The 16,810-nt window shown below is 54.5% G+C and overlaps 1 protein-coding gene across 1 annotated transcript in view; it reads right to left on the bottom strand.

Annotated features, from left to right (window-relative positions):
• Positions 1 to 16,810, bottom strand: part of MGAT5B (alpha-1,6-mannosylglycoprotein 6-beta-N-acetylglucosaminyltransferase B) — a 69,170-nt gene that overhangs the window by 33,582 nt on the left and 18,778 nt on the right. Inside the window, exons 4-8 of the mRNA XM_045888002.2 lie at positions 8,538 to 8,653; positions 7,947 to 8,020; positions 6,763 to 6,933; positions 5,838 to 6,002; positions 4,921 to 5,090 (exon numbers count right to left, since the gene is read on the bottom strand). Coding sequence (XP_045743958.1) covers positions 4,921 to 5,090; positions 5,838 to 6,002; positions 6,763 to 6,933; positions 7,947 to 8,020; positions 8,538 to 8,653 — 696 coding nt within the window. The remainder of the gene's footprint in view (positions 1 to 4,920; positions 5,091 to 5,837; positions 6,003 to 6,762; positions 6,934 to 7,946; positions 8,021 to 8,537; positions 8,654 to 16,810) is intronic.

Genomic DNA, 16,810 nt, shown 5'->3' with positions numbered 1-16,810 from the left:
GTGAACAAGCCATGAAGGCCAATGTCCCCAACCCCACAGCAGCCCAGACGCTGGGGGTGGGGGATCCCAGGGGAGACTTAGAAAAGCCACAGCCCCAAATTTTCCACTTGTCAACCTTCACTGCTCATTAGAGCACCTGGGGATCTTTGAGAACTTGATACTTGGGCCCCCACTCCAGACCAATGAAATAGAGACACCAAGAGTGGGGCCCAAATGTCGGTATATTTTCTAAGGCTGCTCTGCAGCTGGAGGCATCGGGGAAGGGGTAAGAATCCCCACCTGAAATGTATTCCAACCACAGCTGATGCTGTTAATTTTGTAGACATAACTGTATTACATCTCCTGGGGAAGGTGGTTCTCTTTTTTTCTGTTTTTATTCTTTTAGTTGTCTTGAAATTGTTTCTGATAACAGATTTAGAAAGCCCCTTCATGAGGCTGTTCCCTGAGGTGTCTGGGCTGTTTACAACGACTCTGCCCTGTCTGAGCAAGAGCATTCACCCACACCTACACCCCACTGGGGTCCCAGGACAGAGCTGTCCGGGCACAGCCCTGGGCCTGCCCATGTAACAAACTGCAAATCGGAGATGAGGTAACCTCTCCCCGGAGCCCCTGCTTCTGGGAATTTCAGACCCACATGAGCTGGGCATGAAGTGATGGGGTGGCGGGAAGATACGGAGTCTCTGTGGGGTGTGTGACTGTGTGTGTGTGCCCACACCTGTGCATGCATGTGCGGTGTGCTGCACGCTGTGCACAGGGGTGCGTGTGGGCCTATGTGTGGTGATATGGGCCTACACAGAGGGATGCGCATGTGTGTATACGCGGGTACATGTGTGTAGTTAAAGAAAAGCAGCAGGAGGTATTTCAGATCTTGGTACTTTACACTAGGGCCTCACCTTCAAGACCTCGTGGGTGCAGTGACCCCCATCTTCGCTGCTCAGGCCCCCTTATGAGCAATGGCAGCCTCAACAAACACAGGCTCAGTGCCACGCCCCAGAAGTGGCCAGAGGAGGAAGTGAAGTTCCCATCGCTTAAGGAGACTTGTTGAGTACCTGCTCTCTCACAGAGAGATGGTTCCCTCAGTGTGGTTGTTGGGCTGTCACAAATGGGCAAAGCCTTCCCTCAGGCAGCAGTAAAGGAAGGAAGTTCTCCCCTCTCTGGCCCCAGAAGATACACGGCCAGAAGGGAGGAATCAAGCTGAATGCCATTTGATAAACATGAATTCATCTAGCCTTGAGGCAGGTCAAGGGATCAGCAATGCTGACAGGATGCTCCACACTCACAGGGGACTTTGTGTGTGGCAGAGCCTGGGATGAGTAGTCCAGACAGCCCTCACCCCCAGGGGTCTTCCCACTTCATCTTGGGGGCTCTCGTGACCTAGGGGACAAGGGCCCCTAGACCCTTACTTGCTGCTCTGCCCTAGACAGGTCTGGCTCATGGCTACCCACAGCCCTTGACCACACCATCCACAAACTGCCCAAGACTTCTTTGACTTCCCAGACACTGGGTCCCTTTTCTCTTTCCTCCTCCTCACCCCCACCCTACTTGACTTTCCTGTAGGAAGCTTCAAGGCCAAGCAAAGATGCTTCTTTTCATTATTTGCAAACATTAGCAGCATTCTGTTTCACAGTGTTGATGCATCTGGGTCCTCTGTTCAGAGGGAGCAGGGGGTGAGCAGCAGGGTGTGCTGGCGGGTAGCAAGTGGGCACACTCAGCTCTGAAGTGGCCTGCACAATGTGAACAGCTTGGTCTGATGACAAAATGCCACCAGGGTGAAAGCCAGAGCGAGGGACCATGGTGGTTCCCTCTCCCAGCACTGAGTAGCTCATCGACAGGTTCAGCACCAGCACACGGGGACAGCTCCCTGCCCAGTTCCTTCCCACTCAGGGGATATTCAGCCAGATTTGGGAGTGGGGGGAATGCTATTCCCAGATGTCACCTCTTCCCCAGAACCTGCTGCCCCCAACCTGGGATTGTGCTTCCCAACATTGCCACAATCGTGCAGCCCCCTCATTAGTCCTTGTCACCTTCTCCCCCTTCAAAGTGGATCCTCTATATATACTGTCCCTCTCTGAAGACACTTTTCAACTTTCCTAGGCCTACTGGAGTAGTGCATCAGCCTAAAAGAATTACTCCAGTGGTGTGAATTGCAAGCCACGGGAATAAAAACCTTCAAACCACTAGGTCATTTAGTGGCCTCCCCCTATGCAATACAGCTGGGTCCTAGTACTGCCCTCCGATTGAGCTCATGAGAAGCGCTACTTGAGTTACTGGCAGACTCCAAGTTGCAGGTGAAAACTGCAGAGGCTGAGTAGCTGCCCAAGACCACGCTGACCTAAAGACTGTCAATGGCTTTGTCCCCATCGGCATCCTCCTCTCTCCAACACTCCTGTGCTAAAGAGCATCAGCATTCATGGCCAGGACAAAATGCTGATCAGAGATGGGCAGGCTCTGGACAAGAATCACATTTTAGCTTGAAAACCATCCTCAGAATAAGTTAATGGACTGATGAAGAAAAGTCGATTTGTAGGCAACACCTCTGGGGCCTTCCTTAGTCATGCCCTATAAGAAAGAGGAATAGAAAACCACAAAGCACAAACCCCTAACCATAAAGAAAAAGAAAAAGATCGATGACTTTTTTTTTTAAGATTTTTTTTTTAAATTTATTTATCAGAGAGAGAGAGAGACAGAGGCAGGCAGAGGGAGAAGCAGGCTCCTTGCTCAGCAAGGAGCCCGATGTGGGACTTGATCCCAGGACCCAGGGATCATGACCTGAGCTGAAGGCAGACGCTTAACCGACTGAGCCACCCAGGCGTCCCAAGATCAATGACTTTGATTACATTAAATTAAGGCCTTCTGTTCCTTGGGAGGAAGGAAGGAAGGAAGGAAGGAAGGGAGGGAGGGAGGGAGGGAGGGAGGGAGGAAGGGAGGGAGGGAGGAAGGGAGGGATGGGGAGAGAGAGAAAGAAAGAAAGAGAAAAAGAAAGAAAGAAAGAAAGAAAAAAAGAAAGAAAGAAAGAAAAAGAAAGAAATTACAAAGACAAGCCACCAATTAGGAGATTTTTCAACAGATATAATAAGTTGAATGGGATTTATACCCATCGTACATAAAGAACACCTACAACTCAATAAGAAAAACATAAACAACCCAGCAGAAAGGTGGGCAAATAACATGAATGGGCATTTCATCAAGAGGAAAGAAGGACAAGCATATGACAGAATGCTCAGTCTCATTAGCTGTCAGGGAAATGCAAGTTAAGAACATAACAAGATATCATGACGCCACTAAACATCCTCAATTAGGAAGTGTAATAACCCTACATGTGGGTGACAACATGACCACTGGGAACCTCCAAGTGGTGAGGCCAAATTGGTGCCATCACTTAGGAAAACAATTAGCATTATCTTATAAAGCTGAATTTGCACACACCATTAGTCCCAGCAATTGTGCACCTGAGTCTATACTGAAGAGAAACTCAGTCTCTACCCAAGAGAAACTGTGACACAGTTTCCTCAGGTACAGGCATGTCTACCACAGCGTCATTCAGAATAACTTACAAAAGCAGGGGGAAACTGTCCACAGTCAGGAAGAACCGAAAAATAATGATGGACCATCCACATAATGAAATCTCATACAGCAGTGAAAATGAATAAAACAGAGTTACGTGGAACAACATGAATGAATCTTTGAAACATAATAATGGGTGAAGAAAGCATGTCTCAAACATTACATATAGCAGATGCCATTTATACAAAGCTCAAAGCAAACCAAATTAAAACTAAACCATATACTGTTTATGGATACCTGAGTATGTAAAACACACACACAGACAACAATTTCTTATTTAAAAGCAAAGAAATGATAAACACAAAATCCAAGTTGCAAGTTCCTCTAGGGGGAGGTAGAGGGATTGATGAGAGAAGGACACCAGGTGGGCACAAGAGTCCTGGGAATATTCTTTCTTTAAATTGGACGACAGGGGCGCCTGGGTGGCTCAGTCGTTAAGCGTCTGCCTTCGGCTCAGGTCATGATCCCAGGGTCCTGGGATCGAGTCCCACATCGGGCTCCCTCCTCGGGGGGAAGCCTGCTTCTCCCTCTCCCCCTCCCGCTGCTTGTGTTCCTGCTCTCGCTATCTCTGTCTCTGTCAAATAAATAAATAAAAAATCTTAAAAAAAATAAATAAATAAATAAAAAAAAAATAAATTGGACGACAGAATTATGGGAGAACACCCTATTCTTGCACTTCCTAATATCATGTTACAGACATTCTTGTGTGTATTGAATATCATATAATAAACATCAATAAATAAATGAACGAAAACTGTCTGTACTTCTATATCCCGCAAATGCAGCAGTTAAACCTAACCAGACTTGAATGCAGGTCCACACACACACACACAAACACACACACACACACATAATCCTCCCCTCTCTCATCACCATCTCCCACCTCCAAGAACATCAGGGGGACTCTGGAAAGGCAAGCATCGGGGAAAGGACAGGCATCACAGGCTCACCTCACCACCCTCCAGGTCTTACCAGCTCCCAGAATAGGTCTAGGAAGCAGCCCAATTCCAGAAGAAAAACCCCAAGGCCGCACCACGCCCACCAAAGACAGGTAGAGAGGACACCGTCAGAGAGGACCTGGCTCAATTCCACAAGCCAGTATTTGTCAGCCCCTGAGTGCGAACACTGGGGCACCTATTAGCCCAAGATGGAGAAAAGGACCTTTGAACAGCACTATGCAAATATGCTTCCTTGGTGCATCCCAAACATGACCAGGCATCAACATGGAGGAAGAGGAGGCAATGAGGAATGTCACTATCCACAGTATACCAGGAAGCCTCCCAGGGACTGGCAGCTGGAGCAGGGGCTCCTGGGGGACAGGTTCCCCTTCCTCTCCTCCCCTCCCCCAGCACTCACCTCTGCAGCTCCTTCAGGGACACTGTGATCCTCAGGCCATGGCCCAGGACGTAGAGAGTGGCCAAGATGTCTGCCCACTGCACCATCTCACCCAGAGGCCCGCCCTTTAGCACCCTCGGGCTGAACACATCACCAGACTCCTCCGTCAGGAAGCCGATGTGAACAAGGATCTGGGGAAGACACAGAGTCAGCGTGGAGGAGGAGCAGCATTGCCCTGCCACCCCCAGGGGGACCCGACCAGCAGCAGCCACTGTCCCCAGGCTGTGCCTGGGCAGGTGCTTTCTGGCACCAGCAAGGGGACCAAGAGGCAGAGTGACCACACTGGGCACTGAGGATCAAAGTGAACAAGATGGTCACATCCTGCCCTCAAGGTGCTTACGTTCCAGATGGAAGAGGTAGACAACAGTAAACACAGACAAGAGATAATTTCATGAAATGATAGGGACTCTGAAAGAAATAAACAGGGTGATGTGAGAGTCAGATAAATATTTATTGGATGGACAAATGTGGATGGAGAGATGGGTGGATGGATGGGTGGATGAATGGGTGGATGGATGGGTAGATGGATGGGTGGATGGATGGATGGACCTACAAACCTCCCCAAAACAGGTTATATTATTCCCAATATTCCAGGCAAATGCCATGACCTTTCTGCCTGAAAAGAACGAGATGTCTACAGAACAGAACACCTACATGGTGGAGGGGAGGGTTTGTCATTCTACTCCAAACGTAAAAAGGGCCAGGGGCCACCACATGCATCTATCCTGACTCTGCCTCCCTCACCCCAGCTGAAATTCAAATAAACTCAATAAAACCTTTCCAAGGGCAGACCTGGTGCCCACTTGAAGGCCTGGGGCCCTGAGCTCATTTCCTAAGCTCTCTGAGCACAGCGCCCTGAATGCACAGAGAAGCAGTACCTGCTTCTGGTCCCTCCAGACGCCTCCCAGCTTCCGTGCCAGCCGCTGGGCAGCCAGCGCCCACTGGGCCGTGAGCCGCTTGGTCCGTTTCTTCATGAAGATTAGAGACTCCTTCCCACTGCCCATCAGCTCCAGGAGGTGGGACAGGTTGCTCCGGAAAACTGCCTGGAGGGGGGCCCAGACCTGGGTTCTCTGGCCCTCAGCCCCACAGCGGTGCCACCACCATCACCTGCTGCCCTGGGAATAGGGCCTGGCACCCTCCCTGGGAGGCTGGGGCCTACTCTAACTTCTCCTGCCATTTATAAAGGCCCACTGGCCCCCACCATCGGGGAGCCCTGCACCCACCAACACTACCCCCCAGCCAAGCTGGTCTGTCCCAGCCCAGCTCTGGTCATCCTTCTGTCCCGAGCCCTTTGGGGGGTGGTCAGCGATGGCAGTCCCCAGGAGTCTGGCAGCTACACCAAGGCAGGGAGGGTGGCGGTCAGAGCTGGTGCTCGGACGGCAGGGAGGCCGGGCCCCCTTTCAGTGGAGCTGCAGTAACTGGATGCCTTGAACAAATTAACCGCGTTCCCTAGACCTCAGACTTGCCATCTGTTCAGTGTGGTCGCATAAGGGACTGCTGGGAGGTTTAAGTACAAATAAAGTATCTGGAAGCCTTCCAGGAGCGACAGCTATTGTTACTATTATTCTAGTCCATTTAGGGGGTGCCTCCAGGGCCCCAGCTTGCCCCTCAAGTAGGCCAAGTTTTGCAGCATCCCCAGAAGGCTGGCAGGCTGGGACGCACCCCCCACTAGGCACAGCGGGCTGGCCTCATTTTATCAGGGGCAAAGGGCTCCTCCTGCTGTCCCTTAAGGATGCCCCACCCGAGGAGGCCAGTTGACCTGTCCACCAGCCCCTCATGGACCCACCCACTTCCCAGGCCTACCTGGACTTTGGGGAGGGGCTTGGGGGCCATCTGGGCAGCCGTCTGGTTCCTCCAGGGCAACGGGGGACAGAACCACTCAACCTCACTGAGGTAGATGAGGAAGGAACACTCGGTGCCGTCCACCCCGAAGAAGGCATAGCAGGGGTCCGAGGTCCAGCGGGCACGCATCCACTGTGGAGAGGGCCAGCCTAGGCCAGGGTGCTGGCACCAGCCCCACCCATACCCTTGGGAGGCTCTTTGCAGGCATGTCCTTGGGGACCCGAGGTCCCTCAAGACAGGACCTCTGGGGCACACACTTAGAGATGCAGCAAGGGCCAGGAGCAGAGAGAGGCTAGACCAGAACCCCATGACCCAGCCTTCTGTCCTGGCCACTGAGAACCTCAGGAAGGGCTGAGCAGGACCACTGTCCACCAGGCCCAGAAAGAGTAGGACCCCGGCAGAATAAGGCCAGGTCACAACACACTCAGGGAAAGTTCTGGGGCAAACAGTGGGAGATGCAGCAACTTGGGGCCTGGCTGGTCTCCACCGGGAGCAGGATCCGGTTGAGGCCAAGGTCAGGAGCAGCCTCCAAGAACACAAGGGCTGGAGCTAGAGTGGGCCCCACCCACAGTGATCCCCACATATCACCAAGGAAGGGGCACACACGGCCACTGCTCCACATTCTTAGGGAGTTCAGAACCAGTGAGGAGCCAGCTTTTATGCCATGGCCTGCATTCCCAGAGGGACAGACTTCATGCAGTCATGGGCCCCTGGAAGTGAGCCCCCAGAGGAGGGGCTGGGGGGCTTTCTCAGTCCAGCTGGTTGCAAGGATGGGGAGGGATGGGGAGACAGGCCCACTCAAGAGATCCAGTGTGTGTCTGAATTTTTTGGGATGCAGGCTGCTGGAGGTGTTATTAACAGTTTGTCTGCTCTAAGAAAGTACTGAAAACCCTGAAACGTGATCATCCTAGGCAATGTGGGTTGGTGGGCCAGGCAGACAGCCCAAACAGAGAGGCCGTCTCCCTGAGGCTGGCCTCTGCCAGCCGGTACCAGGGTCAGGGGCTGGGGGCTGGGCGGAGAAGTCCTCACCAGCAGACATCCCTGCCAGGAGCAGAACCTCAGAGCTAGTGTGGGGGCAGGGTCCCCAAAGAGGAGCTGCCCCTCCCCCGGTCACCTCTACCCCCATCCTCAGCCCCAGGCCTCACCTCCACCTTCCCTGAGCAGTCAGGGAACTTGGGGTCACTAGGTGCCTCACACTGGTCCCGCCGGCCTTCAGACACTGCAGGGGGAGAAGGTCAGCTTGCTGAGGGCCTGGGTCTAGGGAGGAGCCCCATGAAGTGTGAGGGAGGCCTGGTCTGCGGGGGAGGGGTTAGCTCAGGAGCACACCCCGCCCTCCCTCCCCTGAGTTTTCTCACCAAAAAAGCCACCCGCCAGGGAGTCCCCAGGCCTGGGTTTCCCCCTCTGCCACAGGCCCTCGCCCTCTATATGGGCTTTGGAACCAGTGAGGAGCCAGCGTGAATGGCTATGGACCAGTGTCTGGATAGGCAGACCTCATGCACCCACCCAAATATAACCCTCTTAGGGGGGCCCCCAGCCTGCTGCTCCCCACATCAAGAAAAATGAAGGGGGCCCCCCGGGGACTCCAGGACCTCTGTTCTCACACCAGGTCACAGTGGGGTGAGCCCCAAGTCACCCCACTAAGAGCCTGAGGCCGGAGCTGGAAGCGCTGCTGTGGGGAGCCATCAGGGCCACCCAGTACATGGCCTCCTGGGGGCAGAGGGCGCCCTGGGCCCCACCCTTGGTGTGCAGGAGCAGACTGTGGCGCAGGATCTGGTCCACCTTCACGGCGATGTCGGACACGTTCTGGGCAATGGCCTGGATCCGCTCCATGAGGCCGGCCCCAGGGGGAAACCTAGTGAGAGAAGCCAGGGGTGAGCCTGCACAGCCCACCTCGGGGGCCTTCCTGGGAGGGACAAGCAAGGGCAGCCGGTGTGAGCACTCCAGGTGCCCGGACACCGCCCTGCCACGAACCAAGACCCAGCACCCAGCACTGGGCCTGGAGGTGGAGGCGTGTGCCCCCGCCCCCCGTTGGAGGGGCTCTCTAAGCACCCACGGCACACGCACATGCGCGTGTCCCAGGCATGTCTGCACACTCATCCCCACGTGCCCCACGTGCTGAGGGGCAGCAACTGAAGCTAAAGCAGGCAGAGGGATTCTATTGGAGAGCCGGGGCAGGATCGGGCCCGGGACCCCCAGGCAAAGGAGGCCTTTCCTGGGCATGGCCGGCTGCCCTGAGCCTGTTTCTCCATTTCCTCCCAGAGGGGCTACATTGTGCCAAAATAAATTCCACCCAAAGCAGCCTGGGGACTTGCCAACTATTAAGCCTCTAGTAAATTATTGCTGGGCTCCTGAGCCTGAATTCTTCCCAGGATCTTAAACGCATTTACTGCCACAAACATCACAGCCCTCCACCCACCACCAATACTCGCATTGCCTTTATTTTTGGAGAAATTATTTCCTGGTGTTGATTACTACTCAACTCTCAGAGAAGTTTATGAGACATCATATGCGGGATTTATCTCATTGCGAAGGCCTGTGTGGAGATGGACCCCACTCTGCCGGTGCGTGGGCTTTCTCCAGAAGTTGCCTACTCTTTCCAACACGTTAATTCCATTCCTTTGATTCACACTTCGCCCTCTGGCTCTGCGCGCCTTGTTTAAGCTCCATCTATCCCTTTATAAGGATGGAGACTTTTCTGCCACACAAAATGGGAAGTACAGGAGGGAGGACTCCTCTCGGGTGATCTGTCCTCTAGAGGACAATGGTGACGGCTGCCTGCCCCCTCAGGCCGCCCTCCCCTCCCACCGCTGCCTTCCTCGAGGAGAGGATGAGCGGCGGCCCCATCCACAGAGGGTGTGGGAGACAGGGGGGCAAGGCAGACATGGTGTGGGGTGGCCACAGAAGGAAGAAGGTGGCAGGAAGGGGCACACAAGCCCTCGACGACACACACACACACACACACACACACACCACACAATCCCATCAACCCTCTCAAAATCAAACAAAAACCTAATGGAAGGCGGCATGCCTTGGCCATGGTAACACACTACCACACATTTATTCCCTCGCAGTCCTGGAGACCAGGAGTCTGAAATCAAGAGGTCAGCAGGGTGGGCTCCTTCTGGGACGAAGGGAGAGAGGAAGACTCTCCCCAGCTTCGGGTGGGGCTAGCTGTGGCTAGTGGGGCGCATCACCCAGCCTCTGCCTCTGCCATCACTTGGCCTTCTGTGTGTGACCAAATTCCCTCGTTTTACAGGAACCCCATCACTGGATGAGGGCCCCCCTGGTCCAGTGTGACCTCATTTTAATTTGATCACATCGGCCAAGGCTCACTTCCAAGTAAGATCAGGTTCATAGGCACCGGGGATCCAGATGTCGACATATCTTTTTGGAGGGCACAATTCAGCCACAGCAGCATTCTACGAGACTACAAATAAGGAGAGGACTCAAGATGATGCTTCTTTTGCTCAGAAAGTCCTCAGACAGGAGGAAGTAGGGAGAGCTCTCCTTGGCCTTCAGATGGCCGCGGAAGGCCGTGGGGAAGAGAGCGGTCAGCATCTCTCCAGTTGACAGTAAAACAGAAGAGCTGAAGATTTGCCTCTTAGGAGCAGTGTGACCCCAGGCAAGTCACTTAGCCTCTCTGTGCCTCCGCGTCCTCCTCTTTAAAAATGGAGGCCTGCACAGGCAGGCCACCACTGTCAGCTTGTGGTGAGGCTGAAGCTGCAGCCAAAGGGGTTTGGGCCAGCCCGGCACCGCTTCTCTACCTCTCCTCATTATCACCCCCGAAGGAGCCTTTGTAGACATATTTGCCCCCACTCACCTCCTCCACGAAAAGTGAAAACCAGGGACATGCCGCTGCTCTGTTAACACACTGTGGTCTGTGAGGGCCACAGGCTGCTGTGACCTCGCAGATAACTTCCTCCTCGTGAATGAGACTTCACCCTTGGGGGTGATATGTACCCGTGGAGGATGCCCCTGACGTCTGTGGGGCTCTTTAGTCAGTTCCGAGCGAGCGTTCTGGAGCTGGATGGACACTCCTCTGCCTGGAAGCAACATTCCGCTGACCGCAGGAGGTGGCCACCGTGCGGAAGGCCAGAAGCCCGTGGCTGCTAGGTCAGGGATGGTGCTGAGCATGGGCGGCCAAGGAGCACAAGGGGTGCTCCTGGGCAGGGAAGGACCCGGTACCCCTCCCAACTTCTAACCAGAGACCCCAGAGCACAAACAACCCTTGTCAGGGATGAGTGGGGGGGGGTCCTGCCAGGTCCCTGGAGACTTTGGAAGGGACCCTACTTCAAGCCTTCCTGAAGGTGCCTCTCCCTCGAGGCTCTGCTCCATCCACCGTTTGGGAGCAAGATCACTTCTCCGAGTCCCCCTACGTGCTGGGATGTGCTTGTGAGTGGGCAGCTTGAAACCCCAGTGGAGTCCTGGGGCACCTGGCTGGCTCAGTCTGTGAAGCATGTGACTCTTGATCTTGTGGTTGTAGGTGTGAGCCTTATGCTGCGTGTAGAGATTATTTAAAAAAAAAAAAATTTTTTTTTAAGATTTTATTTATTTGAGAGGGTGCAAGAGAGAGAGAGAATACACAAGCAGGGGCAGAGGGAGACGGAGAAGCAGGCTCCCTGCTGAGCAAGGAGTCCGATGCAGGGCTCAATCCCAGGACCCCAGGATCATGACCCGAGCCAAAGGCAGATGCTTAACTGACTGAGCCACCCAGGCACCCCAAAAATAAAATCTTAAAAAAAAAAAAAAAGGAAAGGAAAGAAACCCCCAGTGGAGTCCTGAGTCCTCAAGGACAGAAACGTGCTTTTGGATGGAGCCTGGCACTGCCTGGCATGGGCCACATACCCAGAGCTCCATCCCTGTGCTGGGCTGAGTAGAGTTCCCCTCCCTCCAGATTCACATCTACCCAGAACCACAAAAAAATGTGACCTTATTTGGAAATAGGGTCTTTGCAAATGTAATTAGTTGAGATGAGGTCATGCTGAATCAGGTTGGGCTTCAGTTCCATTCCTGGTGTCCTTATGAGAAGGCCACGTGAAGACGCGCTGGGGACGGCCGCCACGGGACGGCGGAGACAGACTGCAGGGAGGCATCCACAAGCCAGGGGCCACCTGAGCCACCAGGAACTGGAAGAGGCAGGGAAGGATCCTCCCCTAGAGGCTTCGGAAGGAACAAGGCCTTGCTTAAACCTGGCTTTCAGACTTCAGCCCCCAGAACCAAGAGAGGAAATCATTTTTATTATTTTAAACCATCCAGTTTGTGGTCCTTTTTTATGGCAGCCCAAGAAAAGTAATGCATCACTGAGGGAAAATGGTTTTTAGTCCATCACAAAAGGAGAGTCCGCACCTGGGTGGCTCAGTGGGTTAAGCATCTGCCTTAGGCTCAGGTCATGATCCCAGGGTCCTGGGATCGAGTCCCGCATCGGGCTCCCTGCTCAGTGGGAAGTCTGCTTCTCCCTCTCCCTCTGTGCTCTCTCTCTCAAGTAAATAAATAAAATCTTAAAAAAAAAAAAAAAAAGGAGAGTCCAAGTTCTCCTGGACCCCTGCTGTCAGAAACTTCTCTCCAACCCATGCTCTGCTTGCTGAAGACCAAGCATCACCTGCAGCTACTTTCTCCGGAGACAAAGAACAGCTGAAGACGCCCTTGACGTCTCAAGTCCTGGGCGGGTGACTCTCCACATTACTCAGAGATTGGGAAGAGCGAGGATCTCAGGGTCAGAGGTCCTGGGTTCAAATCTGGCCCCCGCCGGACAGCTGTGTGACCTTGAGCAGGTTACCTAACCTCTCTGAACTCAGGGGTCAGCTCCTGTAACAGCTGAATGATCTCAACTCGCTCCCAGAGTGACTCCAAGGGCTAGACACAAGGCCGGGTATCACGTGCTCAGCGTATAGTAGACGCTCCATAAACGCTCGAGATGCATTCATTCCCTATCTACAGCAGTCACCCCGTCCCCAAAAGGAAGTTTCGTGTGTCTAACTACAGAACAAAGCACTTCCCTTTTTGGAGGATTTTTTTTCTTTTTTTAAGATTTTATTTATTTATCTGACAGAGAGAGACACAGCGAGAGAGGGAACACAAGCAGGGGGAGTGGGAGAAAGAGAAGCAGGCTTCCTGCGGAGCAGGGAGCCCGATGCGGGCCTCGATCCCAGGACCCTGGGATCATGACCTGAGCCGAAAGCAGACGCTTAACGACTGAGCCACCCAGGCGCCCCTTTTTGGAGGATTTTCATACGGTAAGCGTTTCCCGGGGAGCATCACTAAGAGGGGCTCTAAATAGTGCAGGTGGCATCCGATTTCACAAGCTCAGCTGGTTCAAAACGGAATGACTTGGCCTCACTGTTATTAAACTGGACTTAGCATTTGGGCAGTGCTTTCTATTGTCAAATAATCTATGATTAGTCCTCTCTCCCTGGGATGCTCTTCGGTAACTGACAGTGAAAGCAGATGCCTCGAGACCGCAGACCACAGCAGGGCCGTGGCCTGGGAAGCACGAAGAAGGGGAACAGACTAGGAGTCGGGGCGCAACTGCCTCCAGCCAGCGGGGCCCCGGGCAATTCTCTCAACATCCTGGTTCTTTCTAATGGCCCCCTTGTACAGAGGGGGAAACCAAGGCACAGCAAGGCTGAGTTATTTGCTCAGGGCCGCAGAGCTATTATGTGGAAAAGTCATCAGGTACCAGTTCACCTGCAAAGGGTCTGTGCCTAAGGGTGAGCACGGGGGCAGGACAGCAGGACCAAGGCCTTGATCTAGGGAGTGACATCGTGGGGGTGGAGCCCTCAGTAACCCCGGCAGGTGGCGAAGGCTGAAAGAGCTCCAGCAGAAGGCATCTCCCTGCCAACAACACTCCGAACCCTGTAGGGCCTGTTACCAGGGTACATACCTGGAATGGTATCTGCTAGGCTGGGACGATGCCCCCAGCCTTCCCCCTGCTGGTGCAAGTGACCGAGGTAATCCGTCCTACTTGTTGCTTATTTTTATTCCTTCCCTGTTTTATCTTTGGTGCGTGCATTTGGTGGGTAAGCCAGATGAGCCTGAACGGGTGGGCTTGTGAGGGGGTGGCCTGAGTGTGAGTAGCTGAGAACCAGGGCCATGTCAGGGAGAGGCGGGAAGAGGGCTGGCTGGAGATTTCAGAGAGGCCCCGGAAGGAGGCGCCTTGGCCAAGTAACCCTGTAACCGGCCTGGCAGCTCCCTACCGCACGGTCAGCAAGAGGAGAGTGAGGTTCTCGGCCCCAATCTGTAAGCTGTGGGTGCCAGGCAGGGGCAGAAAAGATGGGGGCCTTCTGCATTCTCAGGAAGCTCTTAGGACCAGTGGGGCGTCGGGTCAATGGGTCCCACCATCCCCCCAGCTGGGCAGACACTCCATGAAGAATCCTGGGACCTTTTCACACACAAACATGGTGGTCCCGTGGCTGCCGAGGTTCTTGAGACCACAGGGCTGTGCAGACCGTGCAGGCCGGGCACCAACCCCTCCAGGTCTACGATCTGGGCCAGGCCTTTCCTTGCCTGAGCCCCGTTCCCTCGTCTGTGCATCACAGGCCTGGCTAGGACCTTCCTCATTGGGCCACTGGTCAAGGTCAAAGTACATAATCAGTCCCCAGTAGACAGGGGCTGCTTTTATTATTTATGATCGTCATGAATTATTAGTACTGTTGCTTCAGCCAGCCCTGCAACACAGACCCGGGAAGCCGGAACCCAGCCCTCAGGGCTGAGGGCCACCCAAGGCGTGGTGCTGGCTGGACGAGGCCCTGCCCTCTCTCTCCCAGCAAACGTGCCCGAGGTGGCCCGAGCCGGCCTGAGACACACAGTCTGCAAAGAGCAGACAGGACAGAGGTGGGAAGAGGGAGAGCCAAGTCCCGGGATCCACTGGCACCTCCTAAGGAGGCCACCATTGCCCTTGCCCCACGGGAAAAGGGCTAACAGGTGCCCCCCACACCAGGGGCTCTTACCTGCCCTGCATGGGGGAGCCACCCCCTCAGTGTGCCCAAACCCATCCCGTCGCCTTATGGGGGCATGGTGGCCCTGAGAACAGCCTGGGTTTGGGGATTGACACACCTCGGAGCCCTGCCAGGCCCTCCTCTTATCGTATGGAGGAGAAAAGACCAAATGACGTCAGTGATGTCCTTGAGGTCGCGTGTGGGCTGGGGACAGGGCGGGGACTCAGACGCTGACCCCCTGCACCAGGCCTTGCTCCTTCCTGCGGCATTTGCCAAGTAGGGAGGCACACCAGAGCTCGAGACATGGGCCTGTGATTCCTGCACACCTGTTAAGCACCAGGCACCCCACCAAGCCAGGCCTCTGGGCACCCCTGGGGATCCACCAGGAGAGTACTCTAGTATCCATGGCATTCAAAGTTCTCCTGCCCAAGCATCCCTTACCTTGCACCCACAGACGGACCACCAGCCCCTCCTGCCCGAGCACAGGTGGCCTCCTGGAGCCGGCTGGCCCCCAAGGCCACCCCTGCTGCAGCCAGCCTCGGGCCACTGCCCCAGGGCCCCCCAAAGAGGCAGCCAACACCGCAGTCAGTCACAGGATGCTCTGTGACCTCCGCCACCCAGGGCCGGGGCCCAGCAGCTCCTTCCCTTTGGGTCTGGCTCCAGTCACCCCCTCGCGTCAGGCCAGGCCCCCAGGAGGCACCCGGAGGCCCCAGCCCCTCCTCTCAGTCCCTGAGGCAATCACCCCCTTGGCCCTCATTCCCGGGCCCCTTGAACAAGCTCTCCTGGACGCCTGGGGAAGGAGGTTGAATTTCGTGTTCTTCCCATGATTTATGAGGGTTGCATTCAATTAACAGAGTATCGATTTCCGGCAGCTGGCCAGCTCGCTTGCTGGGAGTTGTTATTTTATTATGAAATCGGTAGCTTTCCTTTTAAAACACGGAGACTCTGCACACAGGTGCCCACAGACACGCTTACTGGAGACACAGACACGAGCGCCGTGGACAGGGAGACATGTTCTCTCTGTGACTGTCTCTCCGTCCGTCCCCCTCTCTCTCACACACCACACGGGACGTAAGAAACTCCAGCCCCAGTGTCCAGGCTTCCCTGCAACTTCGCGGCTCTCCTCCTCCGCTTCTTCGGCCCCCTTGACCCCCGGCCAGAGCCCCGGATGCTGTGGGGGGCTCCATAAGCGACTGAGGATCTGCCAGCGCCTCCCCAAGCAAGAGCAGAGAGCACTTCTCTCTCGTGCACCAAGAAATACATATACACACCCATACGTACAATTAGATAGGCAGGCAGACGGATGGATAATCTCCCCTCTATTGACAGGGACACAGCCAGAGTCGAGCTATGTGTGGTTTCAGCACTTGGGGAAGGGATCAGTGACCCACGAGTGGGGCGAAGCCGGGCTGTTGAAGCTAGGCTGGGGGACACAGGAGCCAGACGCCAGCCCCCACATCCCAGGGCCTGGCTTTCCCCGGAGGATTCTTTTTTAAATACGTTATATGTGTATCTTACTTGAGACACATTGAGATCCTACTGTATATACGTACCCCGCTTGCCTTACAAACGGCAAATAGCTGGATGTTGAGAATCTTTGTCTTTGTTAGGACGTTTAACCCGTTCACACTTACCCTCGTATTTGCTAGGTTTCCACCCTGGAGGACTGACTGACCTTGTCACCCAGCTACCCCCTTCCCTCTCCACCAGTCTGGGCTCTCTCCAGTGCTGGGGCCAGGCCAGCGCCCCGACCTCCACCTGGAAGCTGTCCTGTTAGGAAGGGGCCTCCCCACCGGGTGTGACGCAATTGAGGCAAGCCCTTGAAAGTAGCCCCCGAAGTTGCCTTCCCAGGTTACGTGTCCCCTGCCCCGCCCCCCACACTCAAACGCAGACCCCAGAGGCTCTTTGCTCAGGCCACAGGTGGCCAAGAACGTCTAGAAGCACTTTTGAGTTTTTTGTTAAAAATTGGAAATACCCTCATCTCATTCCCCACGGACAGGAATCTTGATCTGCTGCACTGTTTATTGTTACTTTACACTTACTGAGTTCTGCGCACTTGTAATCCACCTCTGTTT

The sequence above is a fragment of the Mirounga angustirostris genome, unplaced genomic scaffold (genome assembly GCF_029215605.1).
Source record: "Mirounga angustirostris isolate CCGP_5_RB_7025 unplaced genomic scaffold, mMirAng1.0.hap1 SCAF_17, whole genome shotgun sequence".
Classification (NCBI taxonomy): Eukaryota; Metazoa; Chordata; class Mammalia; order Carnivora; family Phocidae; genus Mirounga; species Mirounga angustirostris.
This window is presented reverse-complemented; position numbering and strand designations above follow the sequence as displayed.